The sequence below is a fragment of the Passer montanus genome, unplaced genomic scaffold (assembly GCF_014805655.1).
Source record: "Passer montanus isolate IOZ18808 unplaced genomic scaffold, ASM1480565v1 scaffold18, whole genome shotgun sequence".
NCBI classification, from domain to species: Eukaryota; Metazoa; Chordata; class Aves; order Passeriformes; family Passeridae; genus Passer; species Passer montanus.
This window is the reverse complement of record NW_024365381.1, coordinates 1451487-1474859: the sequence shown is the minus strand read 5'-3', so window position 1 is coordinate 1474859 and position 23373 is coordinate 1451487. Positions and strand designations below refer to the sequence as shown.

Below are 23373 nucleotides of genomic sequence, written 5' to 3'. Positions count from 1 at the left end.
CTGTTCAGACTAAAACTACGCCTTAATTCTGGGGGGCATTTGGTCATTATGCATTACCTGATCACCACCTATTTTGGACCTTGGCCATGGGACATCGAAGAGTGCCTGCAGGGCATGTAAGCAGGCAATAATGTTCTCCATTGCTGCATCTGATCGAGGAGAGCACAGGAACTCCACACTAATTCCTGTAAGCATCAGAAAAAAAACCTATGTGTACTTGAAATTTTAAGAACTAATTTTTTCCACTACTAAGTAACCTCACAGAAGGCTGAGCAACTATAAAAGTAGCAGTTTAAGTCAATTCATCTCCTACTGCTAATATCTGGGAGCAAGACCTCTATTTCCATCAAAACAAGGAAAGAAACGACCTTCTAGACAGTGTGAGACCCAATCAAAAATGGCTACTAACATGAATAAAACCCCAGCAATTTGTGAATAAAACACGAGGTCCAATGAACAGACAGGAAAATTTACAATAAGTATAGAGCAGAATATTTCCCTAATCACTCTGGTTTATGTAATGGGGGAAATGCTGAAAGTAATAGTAGTTCACAAACTCTAAGGCTGAGGCTTTATCTTCCCATTTAAAAAAAATGCTAAAAATACCAACTACACAACTAGATAACCAGCAGTAAATAAATAACATGAAGCCTAAGCTTATCAATCCTAGAGCAAATAAGAGCTATCTTTTTTTCTCAGCTTTCAGGACTCCTCAAGATATTGGAGATAACCTTCATATAAACTGCACTTCATATTCTCATCCCAGCAGTACAGCTGTAATTCCAAAACATGTGAAGACTTGGGAAACCAATCAATGTCCACTAAACAACAGCTGTGCAACAGAAAAGCAGTTTTTTAATTCTTTCAGTTTCTCTTTAGGGAATGAAAATTAAAATGTTATTTTATTCAAAAGCAGAATAAACAAGCCAAATGCCCCCAGTCAAATACGGGAAATTTGATGCACTAAGCAGTAGAGGAAGCAGTTTTTGTATCAGAGATCCCACTTCTAACTGACAGAGCAATGGAGTTCAAAAGGGAGCTGGTTCTCTGCAGAAAGACTGGGATTCAAAGGAAGACATTTGCAACAAAGTCATACAAACTCATTCCAAAAAGGGATTACAAAAGAAAGATACAAAAGAGAGGCCTAGAAAAAAATATAACCAAAAATGCCTAATTGTGTGAACTTAGAGAACTAGGACTGAATTCAACTACCTGATTAGCTCCTGCAGTAGTAGAGGCTTAACAGAGCTTTATATGAATGTAAGGAAACACTTTTTTACTGTGTGGGTGACTGAGCACTGGCACCGGTTGCCCAGAGAGGTTGGTTCTCCATCCACACAGATATTCAACAGCTGTCCGGACATGGTCCTGGGCAGTTGGCTTTATGTCACCCTGCTTGAGCAGGAGGTGGACAAAATGATCTCCACAAGTCCCTTCCAACCTATAAACTACTGTGTGAAGTAAAACTGTACTTCAGTGAAACCAGTCCATACAATCTGTAACTGCAGTGGTACAAACACTGTAAAATCCACCCTTGAACTTGCACGTTTATGAGCAGAGCAATAAGCATTTGTTTAGGGCTTGTTTAGTTCACAGTGGTCTTTGCACCACATTTGGGAAAATGCCTTACCATTTTCTCACTAGGACTTAAAATTTTTCTGACTGCATGCTTTTCCAAAAGATGCAATATTGAATGATGCAGTTAAATTTGGATAATTAAAAATTATTTGCTAACAGTTTTATCTACATTTTGAGTTACAGCATCTAGGCAGACAATGCACTCACTCACTAACCCAAGATAAGATGAAATCTGTCAGTATTCACATCCTCAGGAGATTTCACCAAGGGTCTGGTAGAAGAATCTTGACACATGGTAGTTGGGGTAACAGGTCTGGAGAGATTTGTAACTCCTTCATCTGGATCAACAACAATGAAACCTGTGCTAGTGAGCCATAAAGCTGTAGCATAAAGTATCAGTGCCCAGGAGTTGTAGTAATGAGGTCTGGCATTTTCAATTGTCTCTGCTGTATAAAATGTACCACCTACAAGAAAAGAAATTAGTTTTCAGGGTGTAATTTATTTTCAACTACTTTATTTTCTCATTCTTAAAACGGGATTGTGTTTTATGTATGACTTTTTTTTAATGTTTGGTATTAAAATTCAGGCCAATGAGGGCACTTAATTAGATTTATTTGGACAGAATGCAATAGATTACTTATTTCTTCTTTCAACCATAAAATTAGCCAACAAATAAGAATACCAAACCACTCTTCACATCCATGAAACCTCTGTTTTCAAAAGCAGTCCTGATCTTTAAATAGGTCCATAAGACCTATTTAAAGATCAGAGGTCTGGCTCATTCTCTATACCATTTAATCTTACTATGATCTTAACACAAGTCAGTCTGCTTACAAGGGACTTAGAAAAATATAACTAATTTGCTTTTTTACCTTCAGCAGGTAGTTGTGATGCATATTCTGGAGGCAAATTTAAAAGAGCAATATCCTGAAGTGCAGCAAGCCAGAGTTTGCTCAGCGTTCCAAGATCTGTCTGTACCAAGTCCAGAAGACCACCAGCTGAAAATGTTACATCTCTGTAGCTTTCTTCAGAGGAGTTCACGATTTTTAAACTGTGCTTGTATGTATCACTGTGATTTTTCTGCTTTTCAACTGCAACTATGTAAACCTGTTGATATATTTGGATAGAGAGTTACAAATATTAACACTTGGAAAATTACTGTGATCACTAGCATGACTGCCTGTTGAACAGGCATGAAATTTCCTTGAAGCTATTTCTGCTTCAAGTCCAGTAAGCATGTGTGAACAAGCACTTTTTCTCTAAACATTCTGAATCATTTTCCCAGCTAATCATGATGCAAGAATCCCCAAAAAGGGGAAAACTACTAAAATTGCTACCTGCAATTAAGTACCCTGCTCTTAAAAATTAATATACTATTTGTCCAGTTTCTGCTTCCAACCATTAAATCCTGTTATAGCTACAAAAAGGAAGAACTATCAAACAATATACCTATAATAATGATTCAGAAACAACAGTTCAGCCATTCCTAACTTTTTTTTTAACTGAAATGCTACGTGGCACTTGAAACTGACTTCTCAAAATTGTGTGTTACTTCATGTTAGCAGTAAAGAATGAAGAGTACAATCTTGCATACTTTGCAAACTTTGGGTGTTACCATCTATAGATTAATTTCAGTGGTAATTCCCCAAGATACCTCTCTGGTTATCAAAATGATAGAATTGAGAAAGTTTCAGACAAACAGCTCTCTGTAGTCTCTCCAAAATGCCCCGGGAGGGAATCTCTTCTCAACTATAAAGGACACACTTAGATTCAATGGATCTCAAGTCAGCTCTGTTGAATACTAGTCCCCTGCAATTATGATTTCTGCATCTTTTTCATCTTTGCTAGCTGTAGTGGGTTGTCCCAGACAAGTAACTAAACACACACCAAGCCCTTGTCTCACACCTCCCTGCAGCAACAGGATGGGGAATTCCTTCAATTTCTGTAAAGAAGAAATAGGTAGGATTCTAATGGAGAAGGAACTGCCTAGGGCTTAAGTGAAACATTTGTAAATTACAGCTCAAAAAAAGCTTATAGGAAACTCTAGAGAGTTTCCTTTGAAGAATTCTAGTGATCTTAATAGCAGGCTAGAACAATCTACAGATCTTCACTTCTGACAATTGAGTCTCACATCTAGTCTGAATTTTATCCTGACTTCTGACCAGTGAAAGGTTGTTACATGCTATTAAAAACCTTTTTTTCATGTAATGATTTTAAATTGATCCCAGTACTTTATCTTTCTCTGAATAGATTAAATGGACAAATCTATTTAAATCTCTCAATGAAAGCATGTTTTCAAGATTTTTATTCCCACCTGCTAGCTTATCTCCAAGTGCTTTGCTATTTTGTCAATATCTGTTATCAAATATGCACATGAAACATTGATATATTTTTCTACAAATGTTTACACAAAAACTACCTACTGCCTACTTTCTCCTCCAAAGTATCTTCCTAGTTATACATTAAAATACCATCCACCTTCATAACATGTTCATCTTTAGCTGGTGGTCAGCCATCAGCATCCAAGGCCATTATCACTACATTCTAATACACATCTTTTGGAGGTGTACATGGTTCACACTTTTGACTTTTAAATATTTAACCTTGCATTTACACATATTAAAAAAAGCATTCACAGGGGCTGGATTTATTTAACTAAAGCAGTACTGAACTGACAATATTAATTTAAAAGATATATTTCCAAGATATGAAATGTCAATAGGCAACGAGAAAAGTTATACCTATTTAAAACAGTACATTGAGTGGACCATCATCATACTTTCCATCAACCATTCCAACACCAATTTCAAATCAATATTGAACTATTCAAATATATTAAGGAATTAATATTTTTAAGTATGATACATTATTATTGTAATATTATTCTTATTATAGTAAAACCTGTTTAATTAGCAGTGCTTTTGTCAAGTTGACAAAGTTCACATACTTCAGAGGTAGCACAGCAAAGTATCAGCACCTTCTATTTTAAGAAGCATGTTAGAAATTCCTCAAAATTCTGTCTGAAAGGTTCTAACTCACCTACCCGATATAAGACTAACATTGCAGAGCTGTTGTACTAACCTCTGCCCAAGCCTTAAGGACAGCTAGTACTTCCATAGTTGAGGTGCTTTCATTATATTGTTCATTTTGTGCTTCTTTTCCAGCCTGCACTTTGAGCAAAGAGGACACAAGCAACTGGTGAACCCTTCGAAGGTCATTAAGGTCACTTACTACACCACTTGCTATCCAGGCACTGCATACCTAGTGTTGTGAAACAGAAACAATGAGGAACAAGAAAAAAACAACACTGGATACACTTTTTTCCTTCTGTAAAATTATGAAAGCCAGATACAGTTACTCTCAGACAATAACAACAAAATGTTGAATGACATCCCAGTTTATTTTACTTTAGTAGTGAAAGCCAAAACATTAGTGGGGTGCCACAAAAAAATGGCGAAACTATCAACTGCAACAAAGTTTCTCAAAAGACTTTATCTTGTGACAACTCAAAGATTATTGCCACTTTAGAGGTAACATAAGTGACATTATTCTTTGTGAATGGAGGATTTAGAGTTAGAGGATTTATTTCCTTTTTCTTGTGTTGTTTATCAAGCAAAAAAAAAAAAATTTCAGGGGATCTATTACCTAAGAGACTTCTGACTTTCAACACTTGCCTGACATGCTTTTGCTGTGACATCAGGAGGAGTTTCAGGAGCAAAGGCAGGCCTAAGTGCTGCTCCAACCTAAAGAGGAGTTATACAACATTTAATACATAGTGAACAATCGACTTAAGACTTACTTATCATAATCAGACTTTGTTACAGTTTTCCTTTATAAAGTATAGTTCCTTTGTAATTTTTTCACAGCCTGTTTCAGTGAGATTAAAGAGCAGAGAAACAGTTTCAGTCATATTTTTATTGTTTTGCTTACACTGAAGACATTGTTCTCTTTGAGGGAATCTTCAGGGCTGACTTATTTTTGTGCACAGTCTAAAACAGAAACAGTAATATCTTCCTTCCTGAATGCCTGACTTGACAAGGAGCCCACAAAAAAAAACCAATGTTCTGAACCGTGAATGACTTGCAAGATATCTGGCTAGTAACATTTTCTTACTCAGAAAAAATACAGATTTAAGAAAACAACCAACTGAAGCTGGTCAACTCTGGAAAGTGAAAAAAGGGGAGAGGACAAACCTTGTTTACCTAATAAAGAATATACAAACATAAAGTTACCGGGCTGCAGAGGTTTTACCTACTCTCACTGTTGAAAATCATTTCACAGAAGGTTAATAAAAGATTCCCTAGTTGCTTTACCATGTATGTGAAAATTCATATTTAAGTTTCATGTACAACACTTTCATCCCAATGAGCAAGTACTACAATAAATGTTTGCGAAATAAGTGAAAGGATTTGTTTTCAATGGCAATTAATGACAATTTCTCAAGACCCTCTAAAGCTGAGACTTCATTTATGGAACTTCTGAACAATATGTTAGCAAGTCATTACTTAAGTCCAGAAAATTTATATCCATCTTTTTCTGGATTATTATGATGTTTTTAAGGAAAAAAAACCCCAGACAATGTAGATTTGATTAACAGTTTCACATCTCCCTGAATTCTCTTAAACAGCTGATGAGGTCTGTATTAGCAGGAATGCTTTAAAGGTAGAAAAGCTTAAAAAGAAAATTATTAGCTTTACTTGTGACCTGCTTGATGGCTTCGGACAGCAAGGACAGATGGTTTATTTTTTCCTCTTGATAGTTTTAGACCAAGACACTTCCTTCCCACAAAGGAGTGCCAAAAAATAGAATTATAATGGCAAAAGCAAATCAAACTAGGTCAGGATGTCTTCAGTGTCTCTCCAATTCTATAAGAAAGTGATCTGACCTATTCAGTGCCTGCTAAAAATTGAAGCTTTATGAGGCTTAACACAGCTGTCTGTCATATTTAACACAAGTGTGGTATGGAATGCTACATGTCTAGGACATCTTTTCTCTAAATCTAAACCAAGACTTAAACTGAAATTGACCTTATGAATACAATCCACACTTTTCTAGCTTGTTTACTGGCCAAGATCTCCAAATGTGATGGCTGCTGTGCAAAGGCTACTTATTTCTAAGAGTTTAGAAATTATAGTTAAATAGAATTTAAAACTATAGTTATTCATAATACTTCTTGCAATACTTTCACACTCTGAAATCAATGCTTTCTAAAAATAACCCCACCAATGATGTATTTTGGTTTTGTTGTATTCAAGAGGGGAAAATGCTGAAACTTGAGAAACTCTGGATTATATGCCAACTGAAAAGATCATTTCCAATGAAGTTAAGTCCAAACAAATTAACAATACTTCAGTAACAAAGTAACAGAAATCCAGCTCCATACCTAAACCCTGCAAATGCAAATTTCTTTAAGTAACTGACGGTCATGCTAAACTTTTCTAAGTTATTATCAACGGTGCTTACATTGGCTTGGTACTGCTCCAGGATTACATGACCTGGAAACTCTGGTTCTGGAACAGCTGCAAACTTGCGAACAATAATTTGCAACATTTGAAGCCCAGAAAGACGAAGTTGATCACTGTGATCTGTGGCAGCCATAAAAGCCATACGGACCAAGTCAGCTAAATGCAATACCAAAAAGTCATCTGAAAACAGAAATTAAAAACAGAAAACAGTTTTATTAAATTTAAATTCAGACATAATGTGTTTTATAAGACTGTTCCAAACATTTTCAAAATGCATATTTTACATTTTACCTTAATATGTATCAAGAATTCACTTCAGGCAGCTTACACATAGATAAATTTTACTTGGCTATCTTATGTTAGCTGATCAAGTCTGCCTTCCATTTAAATGTAGAAAAAAAGTACTTAGAAGAAAGCATAAATACCTTCACATATGAGACCTTCTAAAAAAATGTTGAGGAAAAGACCTCCAGATAAACACAGAGAGGTACTGAAAAATGGCATTGTATTTCTACTGGTGATTATGTAAATTATGGAAAGAAAAAAAGTGGCATTTTTTAAAGTCATACTCCCAGACACCAAACTGTGATGTTGTAGGCTGGTGCCAGCTATCACTTGTGACTGCCAGTGCTTATACAGAAACAAAGCCTTCCTACACATACACCATGGTACTATAACCAGGAAACTGAGTGTAAATGCTGCAGTAAGATGCCATTATTTTAGCAAATAAAAGTTTCTTTACACCTTAAAGAATACAGGCTTACAAACAGAGTAATTAAAGGCTTTATTGATTAAAAACAACGAATTTGTGATAATATCATTAACATGCAAAGAACTAATACTTATTTTAAGCATACTTTGCATTCTATTAAATTCTTCCAGTGCTTAACACATACCTCTTGAATCACGCTGTTTCCTTTCCTGAGCCAAAGTTATATCAAAATGTGCACTGCCTGCATTTTCACACTGGCTTATAATTTTACAAACACACTCCGCAGCAAAAACTCTGGTAGACCATCGTGGATTTCGGAAAGGATGGAACCTGTCATCACTGTCAGATGTTAATACAGATACATCATCCCCTTTGGCAGTTTCTTCTTCTTGAGTGGTATCTATTGATGCTACTGTATTGAAATCTGTATTTAGGACACAAAAGGGAAAAATACAAACATAATATTCTTTTTTGCTATAACTGAAACCTACTGAAAGAAATCTCTTTGAAGTCTGTCTCTAACCTCAAATTCTTGGTGACTCCCTTCAATCTTGGTATCTTAAAGTAAATGCTAGAATTCAAATATAATGAAACTGTTAACATTTGGTTGATATTACTTGCTGGAAGACAAGATCAATACCATGAAAGTAAATTAAGAACTGCAGTGAAAGAAGCAAAACAAAAAAAAAATCCCTTTTAAAATTAGTGTGATGCATTAGAAGCTAGCACTGTTCAAAATCAAAAAACCTAAATGCATGAAGTTTTCCTCCTGCACTGCAGGTTAAAAGAATTCCCATTACCCCCACCACTATTCAGCACAGTAATTGATTTTGTGTGCTCAAGACTTCCATTATGATATAACAGGCTTCCATCAGTTCTATCACTAACAGAAGAATTGGTCAGAGTACTTTTCTCGTAGGTAATTGTACAGGACTCACAAGCTCAAACCTATTTTGTATTTCCATTTCTGCTATGGAAATGAATTAAGATCAGGAATTAAATCACCAAGCAAGACATCCTAAGATGTTTACAAGAACTTGTTCATTGGTGAGAGGACAATCAGAAGAGAGAAAGACATATTCCTCTGAAGGAACTAAGTTAATGGATCCAATCTTGCAATATGAATGACGATTACACATTCCATACATGACAAACATTCAAGAAACTTTAACGCTTTCCCTCAGTGACACAGTGTACTGCTGCAGGCCTTATTCTGATTGTGTTCTCAACTACAGTGTTTTAAGACTTACCAGCAGAGGCAGCAAGGACATCTTTACAAAGCTTCAGCCAAAAGGAGAGCTTCTCAACTGCCATTGAAGTAAGCATATGAGTCAGGGTCTCTTTGATATCTTGGCACAATCTTGGGTCCAACTCTTTGTCCAGCAAACCCAGCAATGCCCCCTCCAGGCCTATTTCTCTGATGTTCACATCTGCTAAGAATAAAGTCTGTGAGCTGAGTACTGCACATAACAAAGCTGCATTAATGACAACAGAAACCAGATTAAAGGTTGCACATAGTGTATATTGTGAACAAGTAATTACTAGCCCTGAAATATTTTTGAAACCATTTTGTTTTTCACTTTAACACTGCAGCTAACTTATGAATACAAAACAAATGTTGAGCTTTTATAGAAACATAGTAACAACAGGAAGAAAGTTACCCCATCAAAAAAATAAAAATCCTACTCTGAATTTCACAGCATTACCATCACCACAGCATCTAGCTCCTGAAAAAAATATTTCACTTACCTTACTTCATACTGTAATCCTAAAACAACATTTTAGCTTGAAATGGAAGTTAAAACTATTCTCCAAAAAGGCATAAAACCAAACACATGGAAATAATTTGTTAAATTAATATAACCGATTTTTATTTGACCAGTATTACAAATTTTGAATATCAGCAGTTTTTAAAAATGCGTATAGTCGATTTCTTATGAAAATTTCAAAATGAGCTTGAATTGAAAGCTGAAGTGAAAGAAGTTTTTAACACCACTCACTCACAGAAAGGCACATGAGGATGAACTAGTGATCACTCAGTCATTTTAGCAAAAAGTTACTACAACAGCTACTGGCTAGATGGGCTTTGATTACCCTGGAACTCCCCTTGCATTTCCTCATTTTATCATGATTTGGTACTATAGAGACAAGTGAAATTTTTGAGTTTAAGATTTCAAGAACATAGCAAAGTTTTCGCACTCTTAGCAAAGTGTGCTTAAAATTCACTGTCAATATGCCAAGCTCTTTGATCTCAAAAAATTTGGTACTATAGAGACAAGTGAGGTAGAAAATTTTTGAGTTTAACATTTCAAGAACATAGCAAAGTTTTCACACTCTTAGCAAAGTGTGCTTAAAATTCACTGTCAATATGCCAAGCTCTTTGATCTCAAAATTGCAATACATTACCTGAAGTAAAATCTTCTTTGCTCTCTTTCACTAGTGCAACAGCATATTCAGATACTTCAGCAGCCTCTCTTTGCACAAGCTGACGTAAGCAAGCTACCACTGCACGTCTCAGTAATAAGTATGAGCTACAGAGATTCATCTGAAACATGCAAGAAGATACAGTAAGATGGCTAACAAACCTCTGTGATATCTCAGTAAGGCTGGTACTTTCTGAACACTTGCAGCTATAGCAAATCTGTTAAGTCAGTAAACATGTAATTGATGCTCTTTGTGCTCAGCCTTTTTTTTTTAATCCCCAAATGAGAAGTTTTGCCAGTCCAGTAATCAATTTTACAAAACACATCAGTTTAGCATTTTCTCTCCAAAGGCAACTTACAATATTGGTTTGATGCTGAATCCACCTCTCAACCAATATTGTACAAAAACTGCCATTAACTTCAATGCCAGGTGAATCATGGTAACTAACTCTTTGACTACTGGGTATATGCATACAGTGGGCTTGAAAATTCAGAACAGGTCATCATCAGATGTAACTAGAGAAATGTCAGTGAAACCAAGGGTGAGAGAGTCAATCAGGCCTTAGTAAAACAGAACTCCATGCATGAAAGGAATGCAGTAAGGGCAAAGAACACTGCTCCAGTTTCACTGGAAAAAATATATTCAGTTTGCATTAAATTATGTTTTAGAGAAGCTGGGAGAAAGGGTGAGAATTACTGGTGAATGTATGACACTGAGACAGGTCAGCTCTCCTGAGCAGTCTCTAGCAAAAAAAAGTTCATAGTATCATCATATTTTAACACCAACAGACCAGTGTGTAGGTTATTTTACTGGAAAATACATAATAGATTCACTATTACTGGAACAGGAAAAAATACTTAAAAAAGTCCCCAAGACAAGGGGGTCAAGGGTTTTTTGTTAGAGTGGAGCTTTCTGACTTTTATTTGCTTCTTTCAATTTTAAGACAATCCTGAAGGGAATCCTAAAGACATGATAAACTAGCTGTGTGATCAGGCAAGATGGCTGCACCAGTATTTATACATCTTCTTCTAAATTAAACTTAGGTTATCATAAAAAAAATTGCTCTCTACAAGGAAGCAGTTGTGCACCCTTAGCTGTTACCATCCTTGAAATAGATAGAGCTGAGTGTCTCCTGCAGGAAAATCTTGCATTAGGCTGTGCTGCTCATTTGTCAGCAATAAGCCAATATATATGTTAGTCAAAATGACTAATATATATTAGTTAACATATGCTTAAAGAAAGCAACTTAAGGACAAAAAGAATAAGCAATACAGAATTTTAGCTTTGTTAGATTAACAAAACTAAGCTTCATCTTCAGAATTTCTATGCATGCATATGAATCTACAATACTCAGAATTACATAATTATACACAAAAAGATACACTGTCTGCATAATTCTTCTATAAAGAAAGGAACCTGACTCAATAGGTATGTCTGCAAGGTACTTTAATTGCAACTTCAGAAACAAGTGTGACTTTTAATTAAATATTTATGCAAGCAAGCTACACATTCTACTTCAAGTTGGACATGCATAAATTCCGTGCTCATTTTTAACAGGGAAAAAACAGAGGGCACAACTGAGGCAACCGAAATAACACAAGATGCACATTTTTATCTCTCTCATTCCCCCACATTTAAGCAGGAGACAGGACTAAATGACAGACACAAAATGCAAGCATCACATTAAAACTTAAATGTAAAGCCAGTTCCATTTCTGTACTTAACACATTAAAAACAAAAGTATCCCTCACTAAGCACATAAATGAAATGTATTCCTGCCATCTGCAGAAAGTTAGGAAGGCTCTAGTTAGGATGACAATAAAATATCACTTGACATGCTAAAAGAAATTACATTAAAATGGTTAAAAAGAAAGATAAAAGATGAAATAAAAACACCACCGCAAACTGCAAAGGTTTAGGATTAACAAGGCACAGGGACCTACCAACACAGAATTATCCAACAAGATTTCCTGCACAAAAACAAATGACAACCAGTCATGACAAAACCAAAAATAGATATCACAGTGATATCAGCCACACATGGAGACTGTAACATGTAAGCTCGGCATATAATAAAATTCAGAGTCTTATCTCAAACATGCCAAAAGCCTAATTCGCTTAGTTCATTTCTCTTATTTACCATGTTGAACACACTTAAATCCCAATCCAACTGCCACTAAAATTAATACTTAAACAAGACCAAGAAAACATAATTATATATAACTATATATAATACCAAGCACAGCATAGTTATTAACATTGTATAGCCATTGTGTTTCAATGTTGATCTTATTGTTAATATGTTAGAACTGAAAACTGGCATTCACTGTGTTGAGGAATACTACACCATAAACTTACATAGATAAGCTCTTTAGAAGTCTGTGGTCACCTAAGTTAGTTTTAGAGCTAATTTTAGACATGATTAAATGCATACTCTGCTGTATTTGGTATTCTGTACAGAATAAACCTGTAAACTTCTATTCTGCTGCAGCCAAGAATTCAAACAGCAGGACAAGTATGCATTATTGTTAGAAACCCCATGAAAGATCCAATTGAGAAACAGGGAACACTCTCAGAAGCTGAAGAAGGGAAGCTAGATAATGACAAGCACATGTACACAATATAAAACAAAACAAAAGAAAAAACCCACAAAATATGACCCTGTGAAGCAGTGTGTCCATTGCCTAAGTCATGTTTCACTAGTGCTAGCACAGTTACACCCTGAACTGTTTAAATACACTGGAGACCTGAACCATCTCATGCTGTAGGGGCTTGACAGGTGGAGGAGGCAGCTTGCAGCTGCCTGCGCAAGAAATTGTGTTAGCATGCCTAATGATGGAAAAAAGAAATTAAGAGGGAGAAGAGGGAGGACAGGGACGGTTATGAGAAAGCGGAGGGAGATAAAAGACAAGGTGAAGAAGTGGGGGGATGGCAGGAGAATGAGGACTTTAAAAAGGCAAGTCCAAAAGCACAGACATGTAACAGAATCCTTGGGCAAAGAGGGTGGAAAGGGGTGTTAGTTCAAATGTTACTAAAAAAAGTTTAAAAAAAATATTGCATATTGGTTTTCAAGATTTTTTAAGCGAAAATTCATGTTTCTATGGATGGAGGGGGAAAAGATCACCCATCTCACTGCAGATTCTTTGCCTCTCCTGTTTTTCTTCCCTAAATAAAGAAAGCAATGGTGAATATCCACATGATCTAGGGCCTAGCTTTTGCACACTACTTCCCCTGAAGATTTCAAAATGCAATGCAAAGGAGGACCGTCACACTTTCTTCTCCAAATTGCAGACATTTAAACTCATGAAGAATATCTAGCTGAGTGTCACCTGGCAAGTAAACACAGCACACTGAGGTGCAGATTTCAGATCCAATAACTTATTCCACTTGCCTAATGAGATGGTAATTTAGTGGATGGAAACTACTTGAATGGATGGTGAGTTTTACAAATGCAGAATTCTTCTTGTGCAATTATCTTCTCACAGACCTGCAAAGCACACACTCAAAAAAACCTTGTTTATGACACTCTTCAGAGATATACTGATATTACTGAATTGTCAGTGCCAGCAATATTGGCCTTAATTGTACAAGTTCAAGAAGAGAAGGTCATGCATGTGAGGCTGCTGACTTCGGTGGACTCCTCTCCAGGAAGCCTACAGTCATTTCTGGGATAGAGGGGAACACACTCAGATTCACGAACACAGAAACTCAAGCCATGACCCCTGCTTCTTAATTGACTAATTTAGTGTTATGAAGTTCACAAACCTCTGTATGAAGTACTTTGAGACAACTTGTAAAAACAATACAAATCAGTAATATGATATAGACAAGACAACTTTGTATGATACCCTCTATATTAGTAGGTATTTGGTATTAGTAGAGAGATTGAAGCAGACTGTACATGGACTTAAAAATGCTCCCAAAAGCTACCACACCCTCCAAGCAATAGACTGACTGACATGTTTTGTTGTGATTTTATCAATGTAAGAAAAACTATGTTATACCCAACAAACAGAAAATAATTGTTAGTGTATGTTAAAACAACACTTCAGATTAGTTGCAGCTCTTCTGCAACTAGCATATTCATGTGTTTCACAGTGTGGGGCAGAAAAACATTCTTCAGTTTTTCCTAGCTCCCACAATCATGTTTCTAGTCAAATAAAAAAAAATGTAAGGAATCTAAACCTGTATGTTTAGAATAAACAAAAATCTAAGTCTATATGTTTAGTAGTGATACACAAGTGCTACCTAATGGAAGATGTCAGTAAGAACTGCGTTGAAATAGATGAGATTAAAACAAAATCCACATTAAAACAAAAATCACACTTTATTATCTGTGGACTCTTGCTTCTTTCTGATTGACAGTGAGAGAAAATGGTATTAAAACAAAACAAACCCCTCAAAAACCTCCAACCAACGCCCCCACACCCCACCCATCACCCTAAATCCACCAAGGCTAATAGCTACCAGAAAACTATTTTTTTAAAATAGAACTAAGTACTTAAGAAGAGCAGCTATTCAAAGACAGAGAGATACTGGGGGAAAACAGAACAAAACAAACCCCACCCAACAAATAAACTCCCCGACCTCTTGTCAAATAGTTTTGTTTATTTCTTCCAAAGACCTGATTTGACCAGAACTTGTGTGTTAGAAATTTTTATACTGACTGCCAAGATGTCAGTACACTGAACCATTATTGCTACAGAAATTACAAAACACAGAAATCTACAATTTTTCAGCATCCTGAAACAACAAAATTAAACAAAACAACTAACAGTAATTAGTACACACAATTTTTAAAATCAATCCTTCGAGCAAGGCATAAAAAGCAGCAGAGGGAAAAAACTGGCCAACATAAATCAGCTGGTACAAATCCAGCAAAAAGTTCTAATGAACAGTATATCCAGCCAGACAACTGGCCTTAATAAGAACAGGAGAATGTACTTGCAAGTAGTTCAGAAGGCCAAGATTTCTACAGAATGTGCTCATCTTGTAAAGGGGAAGAAGAAACTGAGGAAAAAAATTAAGATATACAGAATACTTGCCTGTAGGAGAACATGAAACACCTCATGCCTACACAATGATCAGTTTCTCTGCTTAAAGAAACATCTGCATTTTTTAAGTGTTTGTGAAAAATATGAACAAATTTTAAAATACATGGATATAAACTAGTAAATATATACTTACACAGAGGCAGCTTACAAGGTTAGACAAGTTGACGTGTCGAGGAGCAAACATGTGAAGCTGCTGAAGGCAAGAGATGGCTTGAGCTTGAACAAGGCAGTCAGGATTATCCTGCATCACTGCACAGCCCAAAAGGCAAGAAGTTCTTAAGGCTGACACTGCTGTACTGCTGCCTGTATTGAGAATAAAAAAGGTTATTTTTTGTTTGTTTTTAAAACATGTATTTATTTTTAATAAACGTGATAACCTGTCCTCATAATATTCATCCTCTTAAATGATGATCCTTGTATCTGTGCTACACTTTGATATCCATGAGTAGGGATCACATTGCTTTCTGGTGATTTAGATGCAAGTTTTAAATTTCTCTATCATAACTAACACATAGAAGGGCTATGATGGTAAACCTAACTCTTGAAATACGAACACCTTCTGTTCTCATGCTAGAATTAAAATATGTAAGAAATATAAAATGTAAAATTCATGTAAGAATGTCAGCCCAAGGCAAGGCTTGGAAAACCAGTTCAAACAAAGGAAATTATGTCAAGAGATACTATTTTTGGAAAACGAGCAGTCATGTCATCTTGATTACATAAAGTCAAAAGGCCTATGAAATGCTGTCATACAACTATGCAAAGAAACTTAGATCTGCTTATTTGTTACATTTGCAATCACACACATTCAGTGTTTAGCAATTTGGTTGCTACAGCCCAATGTGTTGACACATTTGTATGCTCTATACCTTGCAGCTCAGGGCCCAGAGTGGTGATGAGTGTATTCAAACAGCGACCAAGGCTTTGATGGACTTCAGCGTAAGCCGGAGGCACACTCAGCAACAGCAGGAGAACGAGAGACAAGGTAGGTTCCACATGCACGTGATACAAGGGCCCAGCCAGATCTACTATTAGTGACAGAGAGTGCAGTGCCCATGCCTGCAAAATAAGAGAAGCAGTAATGCAATCTATATATGATATAAATAAGACCTTTTAAAAATTTACTAGTTAAAAGTGAAATTCAGTGACAAAATGCAATAAAAGTTGCACTTTTACGTTCCAAAGGAACAGAGAAGTTATACAAAGAAACTTTATCAATCTGATGTAAAGTAATTTTGAATATTTTACAAGGAACTCTATGTTGTGCAATGAAACAACCATTTTAAAATTCTCATTGTTAATAAACAAAAAATTGAATGTAATAGTAAATTCATTTAACAGTGATTATTATTTTTTTATTATATTCTATTATTTAAAAAATTTCTTACAGTTCCCTGTGCGAGAACAAAATTGTGAAAAAATACTAGAGTTCCTGAAATAACCTACTGTTGTAGTTACAGTTACTTTGCACCAATAGCCACATCTGTTTCATGTCAACAAACAGTTCCTCTTTGTGCAAAGATACTTTGAGATAGCAGTTTTAGCCACAGAAAAATAACATTAAATAGTCTTTAAAATTTCTTGTCTTACTCAATGATGTATATCCACCAAGTTCTACAGTATTCAGGCTACAAATCCCTTTTATTTACTCTATGACCCTTCAACAAAATATGCTGTGAGGTTAACACTGTAAAAGAGGCAAAAACTGACACAAACAAAAGAAGTCCCCTCATAAACAGAAAATCCTAGATACTATATAGTCAAAGTCAAGATATAGGTGAATGTGAAAGAATCAATCCCTAAAACATCAGATACTGTTTTGAAGTGAGCCTTATCAGTCTCACAGATCATTGAAAAAGAATCTCCCACATCTCATCATAGTTCTTGCTATGGAAGTGGTTGATGGTGGATTTTGAGCAGGGCCAGTCTTCTACATTGCCTTTGCTGCTCCAGCTGTTACCTGTGAAGTATGCCTGTGAGATTGTCAAGTGTCTTATTCTTACAAGAAAAAGAACCTTAAACTCCAGAATATAATTTAGTTGATTTGTAAGACAACATTTTTATGTAAGTGACAAGTACCTGTACATCAGGAGAAGTACTGTCCTGAGACAAAGTATAAAGGATTCCAACACACGCATTCAGGTGCTGAGTAGAACTTATTCCTCCTAGGTACCTATACAGACATCCCAGAGCCAAAGAATGACCTGTTCTTGATACCACATCCCTAGCAGATTTTAGCCTATTAATTGAAAGAAAGCTGTTAGTTTAATCACCAAGACTCTTACTATGTAATAAGCACATCTACAAATAAAATTTCTGGTATATAATCAACAAAAAAAAATTATATTCCCAAATATTATATTCCTATATACACAATTATATTCCCAAAATTCTAAGTCCACACATGGTCTCTTATCTGAAGAAAGCACCAAAAATATTTTAGATACACTTAAATGATGTTGCTAGAACAGCAGACAATTTAATTCATTTGAAAGTCTACATGCTTGCTTAGTTAGTCTCACACTAAGAAATATATGCAGAATTTAGGCAGTGCTCTTTCCTGTTAATTTCTGAAGTGACATCAAATTCATGAAGGAAACCAGCTTTTGAAAATTATCATAATAGGTGTCGGGTAGGTTTTTTAAACATTTTTTAAACTCAAGCAGTCTCTTTTCATGCTCATTGCGAACTTACTTGTCAAAACTGACTTGCGCTAATCCAGCAGTGAAGGCACTGTCAGAAACCACCTGTGCCAACCTGGCCAAACACTCTGCAGCAGCACATCTTAGAAGTGGATTATTGCTTTCCAAGGCACCCATTACCAAGATCAGGGCAGATCTTCTAACTTCTTCTGAACCTAAACTTCCCTTGCAGTTCGCCAAGTGCTAAAACCAGACATTAGATATATTAAACAGTTAGACAGTAATCAGTGTGCTTTTCTATCCATTGTGCAAAAAATACAAGACCTGCAGAAGGATTGATTTTCTTCCCCTTTGTCTGAGGAATTAATCTCTTTGAATTTGCTGTTATGAGAGTTAGATGTCTAACATTACATAACTGTACATCACAGCACAACATTATAGTATCAGCATTATGGTTTTAGGAAATCCTGGATAGATTGCAGTGAAACCAGACAAACCAATATATTAGCACAAAATTTAGGAAATAATATCAAGAAGAACCACCCGCCCCCCCAAAAAATCTCAGTTCCAAACATTTGTCCAAGAAGTCAAGAATGAAAACTGCACATGAACAGAGGAAAATACAAAGAAAGCATTAGGGAAAATGAACAAATAGCAGATAATTATGAGATCACATTATTTTGCCAATTATTACATTTTTATTTATTTAGCAAGAAATACCAAAGACAGTGAAAAATAAATTATATAAACAGAACTTTTCCATATCTCTCTTATTTGAATGACAGTAGTATGGATACTAGTACACTAGAGTCTACTAGAACAGGTTTCCCTAAAACTAGTATTAAAAAAGTGAAAAAATTAAACAGTGATTCATTTGCACTCAAGAAAACTATGACAACACAAAACAATGTATTACCATAGAAAATAGGACTGATCACCTTGATTGTTAATCCAAACAAAAACTTCTGTGTACTGTGCTGGTTTGGACTGGGGTACAGTTAATTTTCTTCACAGTAGCAAGCATGGTGCCACGCTTTGGATTTGTGCTGAACACAGGACTGACAATACTGAGATATTTTGTTATTGCTGAGCAATGCTTATGCAAAACCAAGGCCTTTCCTGCTTCTTTTGCCATCTTACCAGTGAGCACAGTGGGGGTGTACAAGGAATTGGGAGGAAACACAGCTGGGATAGCTGGCCACAATGGAACAGAGGGAGACTCTATACCATATGGCAGTCAAGAGATAGTTATTTAGCATAAGTAAGTTTTAAGCAGAAGGAATTACATGGAGGTAAAATACTCGATGATTCAGGATACTTTTTGCCCAGCTTTACTGGTTCAGCATGAGTAGCTGGTTTAGGTAAACCCTTAGGCTGACAGACATCTAGAGATGTTTTTGTCTGGAATGGAGTTAATTTTCTGAGTAATTTTCATAGCAGCTGTTACAATGCTGTGTTTTGTCTTTAGCACATGAACATTGATAACACACTGATGTTTTGGTTACTGCTAGGTAATGGTTATCCTAAATCTAGGGCCTGTTAGTTTTCTATGCTCTGCCAGAGAGCAGGGACATCAGAAATGGAAATCAGAAGATCAGGACAGCAGAAGCTGCAATTCCTTAAGTACTAGCTACCTGCACAGACAGAGGGAATGAACCCAATAACATATTAGAAGACCCCTTACCAAAAATCACCACTGGGCTCAGAGACACGTGCAAGGCATGTAAAGAGCATACGAAGGGTTGATGCCTAAATCATAAGGGTATAATTGCCTAGGGATTTTTTGTCATGAGTACCTCTCCAGAGGTACCCAGATTAAGCTGACCTGCTGCTGGATAAGTCTATTAAATAACTTAGTTTTATAGATTTGATGCCTGACACTCTGTTACAGCAAATCCAGAGTCAAGCTGGAAGAAGGAGGAAGAACACCAGAGTGAGTCTATGTGACAATGAAGAGACAAAGGGGACACCTGTCTGCTCTCGGGGCTGCCTGCTGCAAAGGGGCTCCTGTCACAGCAGTTCAAGTCTCTGGTGGTCTGTGCATGACTTCTCAGTGTGACAATGCTCTGCAGCAGCTCTTCCTTTAACGTGGAATTGTGATCAGCATATAAAGCTGGGAGGAGGCAAGAGAATGTTTGGAGTGATGTTTTTTTGACTTCCCAAGTGACGTTAGGCACAACAGAGCCCTGCTTTCCTGGAAACAGCTGAACACCTGCCTGCTGATGGGAAGTTGGAAATTAATTCCTTTTTTAGATATGCTTGTGTGCATGGCTTTTGCTTTCCCTATTAAACTGTCATTATCTCAACAGAAGAGTTTTCTCACTTTTACTCTCACAATTCTTTCCCCCATCCCACTGTGGGGGGAAAGAGTGAGTGGCTGCGTGGCTGGGTTTAAACCACAGCAACTGATCTATTTCTGATCTATTTGAACCAAGAGATGCTGTGGTTTAGTAAAAGAGAGAGAAAGAGAAACCAAGAAAAGAGAGAGAGAGAGAGAGAGAGCAGATTTACCTTTAAGGAAGTAGAAAAGGCTGACACAACATGTAGCTGCACTATTTGTTGTCGAGATCCTTTGGTTTGCTTTATGGAATTCAACAACTGTTCTAACACCTGGAGCCTTAGACAAAAACATAAAAAAAATATTACCACACAGAAGTACACAGAAGCAACTGCATGCAAAAATCTTCAGGAATTATATGCTTTAGCAATCAGTGTGTTTATAAATGTGAAACAAACCAAAATGCCATGTATGCAGTGAGAAAATACATAGATAAAAACCCAAAAGAAGTTCTTGATCTCTTTCAAGCATTCTTTTATCTTGACAGAACTGTGTTGAGACACGCACTTGTTTCTCCCCATGCACTTTTTATGAAGAACGTATTATGTATTAAGCACCACAAAAACTGCATAATATCTCCCAAAATAGCTTCCATTTTGATCTGGCTATCAAAAAAACCCATTATTTTTCTGGGTCCACAGATTTGCTATGACAATAACCTCTTTTTGGATGTGCCTTTTCGTTGTCAGTAACTCTAAAGAGAAAAGTCCAATAATTTGTTGGTCTGATGCTATTCAGATGGTTTGCAGGCTCCATGTATGCAATTCATTATTTTTTCAGAACTGTTTTCTTCTGCAATCAATGTCAAACACTGTAACCATCTTAAAACATCTCCTAAATTCCCCAGCAGTTACACTTAATACTTTACCTGTGAGATTCTGTTATGTGGGAAAACATAACTCCAAAAAGTCGACTTGCTGCACTGATAACAGATAATGCGGGAGGTAGTGGTTTAGGTACTGAATCCCCTTTTGCAAATTTCTCATAAATTGAATAAGGGTCATACTCCAGGCTGCCACCAGCTATGCTGTTACCTAAAAGGAGCTGTAAGAAGGAAAAGAGTGATAGCCATATGTTTGACCAAGTCTAAATAAGCACTGACCTAAATAGCTACAACTGTACAAAAATACAATAGTACCTTTATAAGAGAACAAAAAGTACCTGCTCTTCAATAAATCGGTGGTCAGTCTCCTGCAGTAAAGGACCGAGTAAAAGGAGATCGTTCTCATGACAAAGGGATGGAAGCAAGAATGCAGAGGCATCAATCTGGCTATCTGCGACAGTCAAGTCAGTCACTAACTCTTTCAGAACAGCACTGAAGTCTCCTTTAAATTCAAGAAAAAATATTCAAAACTATTGGTTAGTTACTTGCCACAAGCAACTTCGGGAGCAATATATTTATACTGAAATAGTAACAACCATGTAACATTTCTCCTTAGTTTTCAAATTGTTAATTAGAGAAGACTGTTAGAAGGGAAGCCACAGAGCAGTACCTGACATAAGTAAGCTAAGCACCCACAGCAATCTAGAAGCAGAAAAACAGAAGACATAATGCCATACAATTGTCAGTAAATTAGTTACATTTACAAATAAAATAGAAGGGAAATGGCAGTTATGAACACAGCCATATTTTCTTCTGTTTCCTGAAAATTAATGCTGTGGAATGTATTATGTAATCACAAAGGAATACTTCAACTTGGCAAGCAGAAGTAATTTGAAACATCCATAGGTTTGATAAATAAACAAAAGCTGATGAATGCAGTCCCCCATTTTAGGAGTTTGCTTGCAAAAACCAAAGCAGGAGTTCACTGTAGGTTTATTGTAGGAGTTGTTGTAGGTTATGATAAATTTCACTGTAGTTAAAACTTCCACATATTGTTGCACATATTTCTGACTAGGTTGTACACAATACAAAAACAACAACACTGGGCATTTTGAGTCAGACTATTTAGGTCATTAAAATAGTCTTTGTAGTGAGAAAACATTTCCAGTGCTGAATCACATGTGATGAGAAAGGACTGGTTTGCAACTGTGTTGAAAAACACTGCAGAACTGATCTTAAAGAATGTACTCGGTCTTTATATAAATATTACATAACAATTTGCCTCCAGAGCATTAAGATTGAAAAGTCAACTCCCCATGAATTGGGAATTATCACCACTAAGGAGTGGGGACAGGAGAAAGATGGGCACTTAACACCACATATCCAATTCCTTAGATTCTATTTGGATGTTAGCTGATCACACAATTACATGTTTGCACTGAAGTTGCTTATAAATTTTCAAGACATGGAAGTTTCAAGAAGTGGGACAACACAGTTTTCAGCACCTCATGAGCACAAGCAGAGTTATTAGCATACTTAGAGCTGATAGCTGCAACCAGATACTTAACCCTGCCTGGAAACAGAACCTATTCTGAGACGCTGACTTTCTCTCCCCTACCCGTCAAACTCCTGGCCCTATCAGCCTGTTTCCCCTGCAGGCATCTGTTTGTTTGGCCTGCCTCCCTGGCTAATTAAGCAAGTACATAATTTTTTCCAGAAAACATTATTCAAATCTAAATGCAAAATGTTTGCACTATCAAATGTATTGCAAAGTCCACAGATAATGTGTGAAAGGAATGGAAATTGAGCCTTTAAAAAATTATTATAGTTAACAACTAGAAACTGTTCTTTCATTATTACTCATCACCATGACAATTAAAATTTTTTTTTAATCCCCTTCCTATGAATAATACCAGATTTTGAAATAAAATTTCATGGAGATACCCAGCATTTTTTAACCAAATAAAGGTTTATTTTAGTCCTGGACAGTTGGCAATCTTCAACACTTTAAACAATATTACACCAATGTAAAACAGTTCAAAATTTTAACCCAGAATGCTGTTTCAGCATTCTAGCAATTCATCCCAACCTATTAAGAAAGAAGTAAAGTGCCTGTATTCAATTTTATGGTTTAAACTGTGGAACATAACAAGCACAAAAAAGCTGAAGAATGAAAAGGACCCCAATGAGTTGTCTGACAAAACATATTAATTTCAGACAACAGAAAACATCAAGAAATCTAATAGAATTCAAGCCACTGAAATTATTTTTGTGAAATTTTCAATTTGGACAATATAAAACCTTTTATATTAACTCACAAGAAATAAATGTTTAGCC

At 36.2% G+C, this 23373-nt stretch overlaps 1 protein-coding gene across 7 annotated transcripts in view; it reads right to left on the bottom strand.

Moving 5' to 3' along the window:
* HEATR5A (HEAT repeat containing 5A) overlaps positions 1 to 23373 on the bottom strand; it is a 64618-nt gene that overhangs the window by 9738 nt on the left and 31507 nt on the right. For 5 of the 7 annotated variants that reach the window (XM_039705174.1, XM_039705173.1, XM_039705177.1 and 2 more), the window contains 17 exons: positions 21375 to 21538; positions 21082 to 21257; positions 20387 to 20492; positions 17928 to 18118; positions 17313 to 17472; positions 16103 to 16292; positions 15367 to 15536; positions 12123 to 12149; positions 10162 to 10300; positions 9006 to 9185; positions 7940 to 8179; positions 7042 to 7223; positions 5253 to 5321; positions 4660 to 4839; positions 2451 to 2685; positions 1794 to 2042; positions 58 to 185 (listed from right to left, as the gene is read on the bottom strand). In XM_039705174.1, coding sequence (XP_039561108.1) covers positions 58 to 185; positions 1794 to 2042; positions 2451 to 2685; positions 4660 to 4839; positions 5253 to 5321; positions 7042 to 7223; positions 7940 to 8179; positions 9006 to 9185; positions 10162 to 10300; positions 12123 to 12149; positions 15367 to 15536; positions 16103 to 16292; positions 17313 to 17472; positions 17928 to 18118; positions 20387 to 20492; positions 21082 to 21257; positions 21375 to 21538 — 2786 coding nt within the window. The remainder of the gene's footprint in view (positions 1 to 57; positions 186 to 1793; positions 2043 to 2450; positions 2686 to 4659; positions 4840 to 5252; positions 5322 to 7041; positions 7224 to 7939; positions 8180 to 9005; positions 9186 to 10161; positions 10301 to 12122; positions 12150 to 15366; positions 15537 to 16102; positions 16293 to 17312; positions 17473 to 17927; positions 18119 to 20386; positions 20493 to 21081; positions 21258 to 21374; positions 21539 to 23373) is intronic. The other 2 variants (XM_039705178.1, XM_039705180.1) reach the window with 1 other exon arrangement.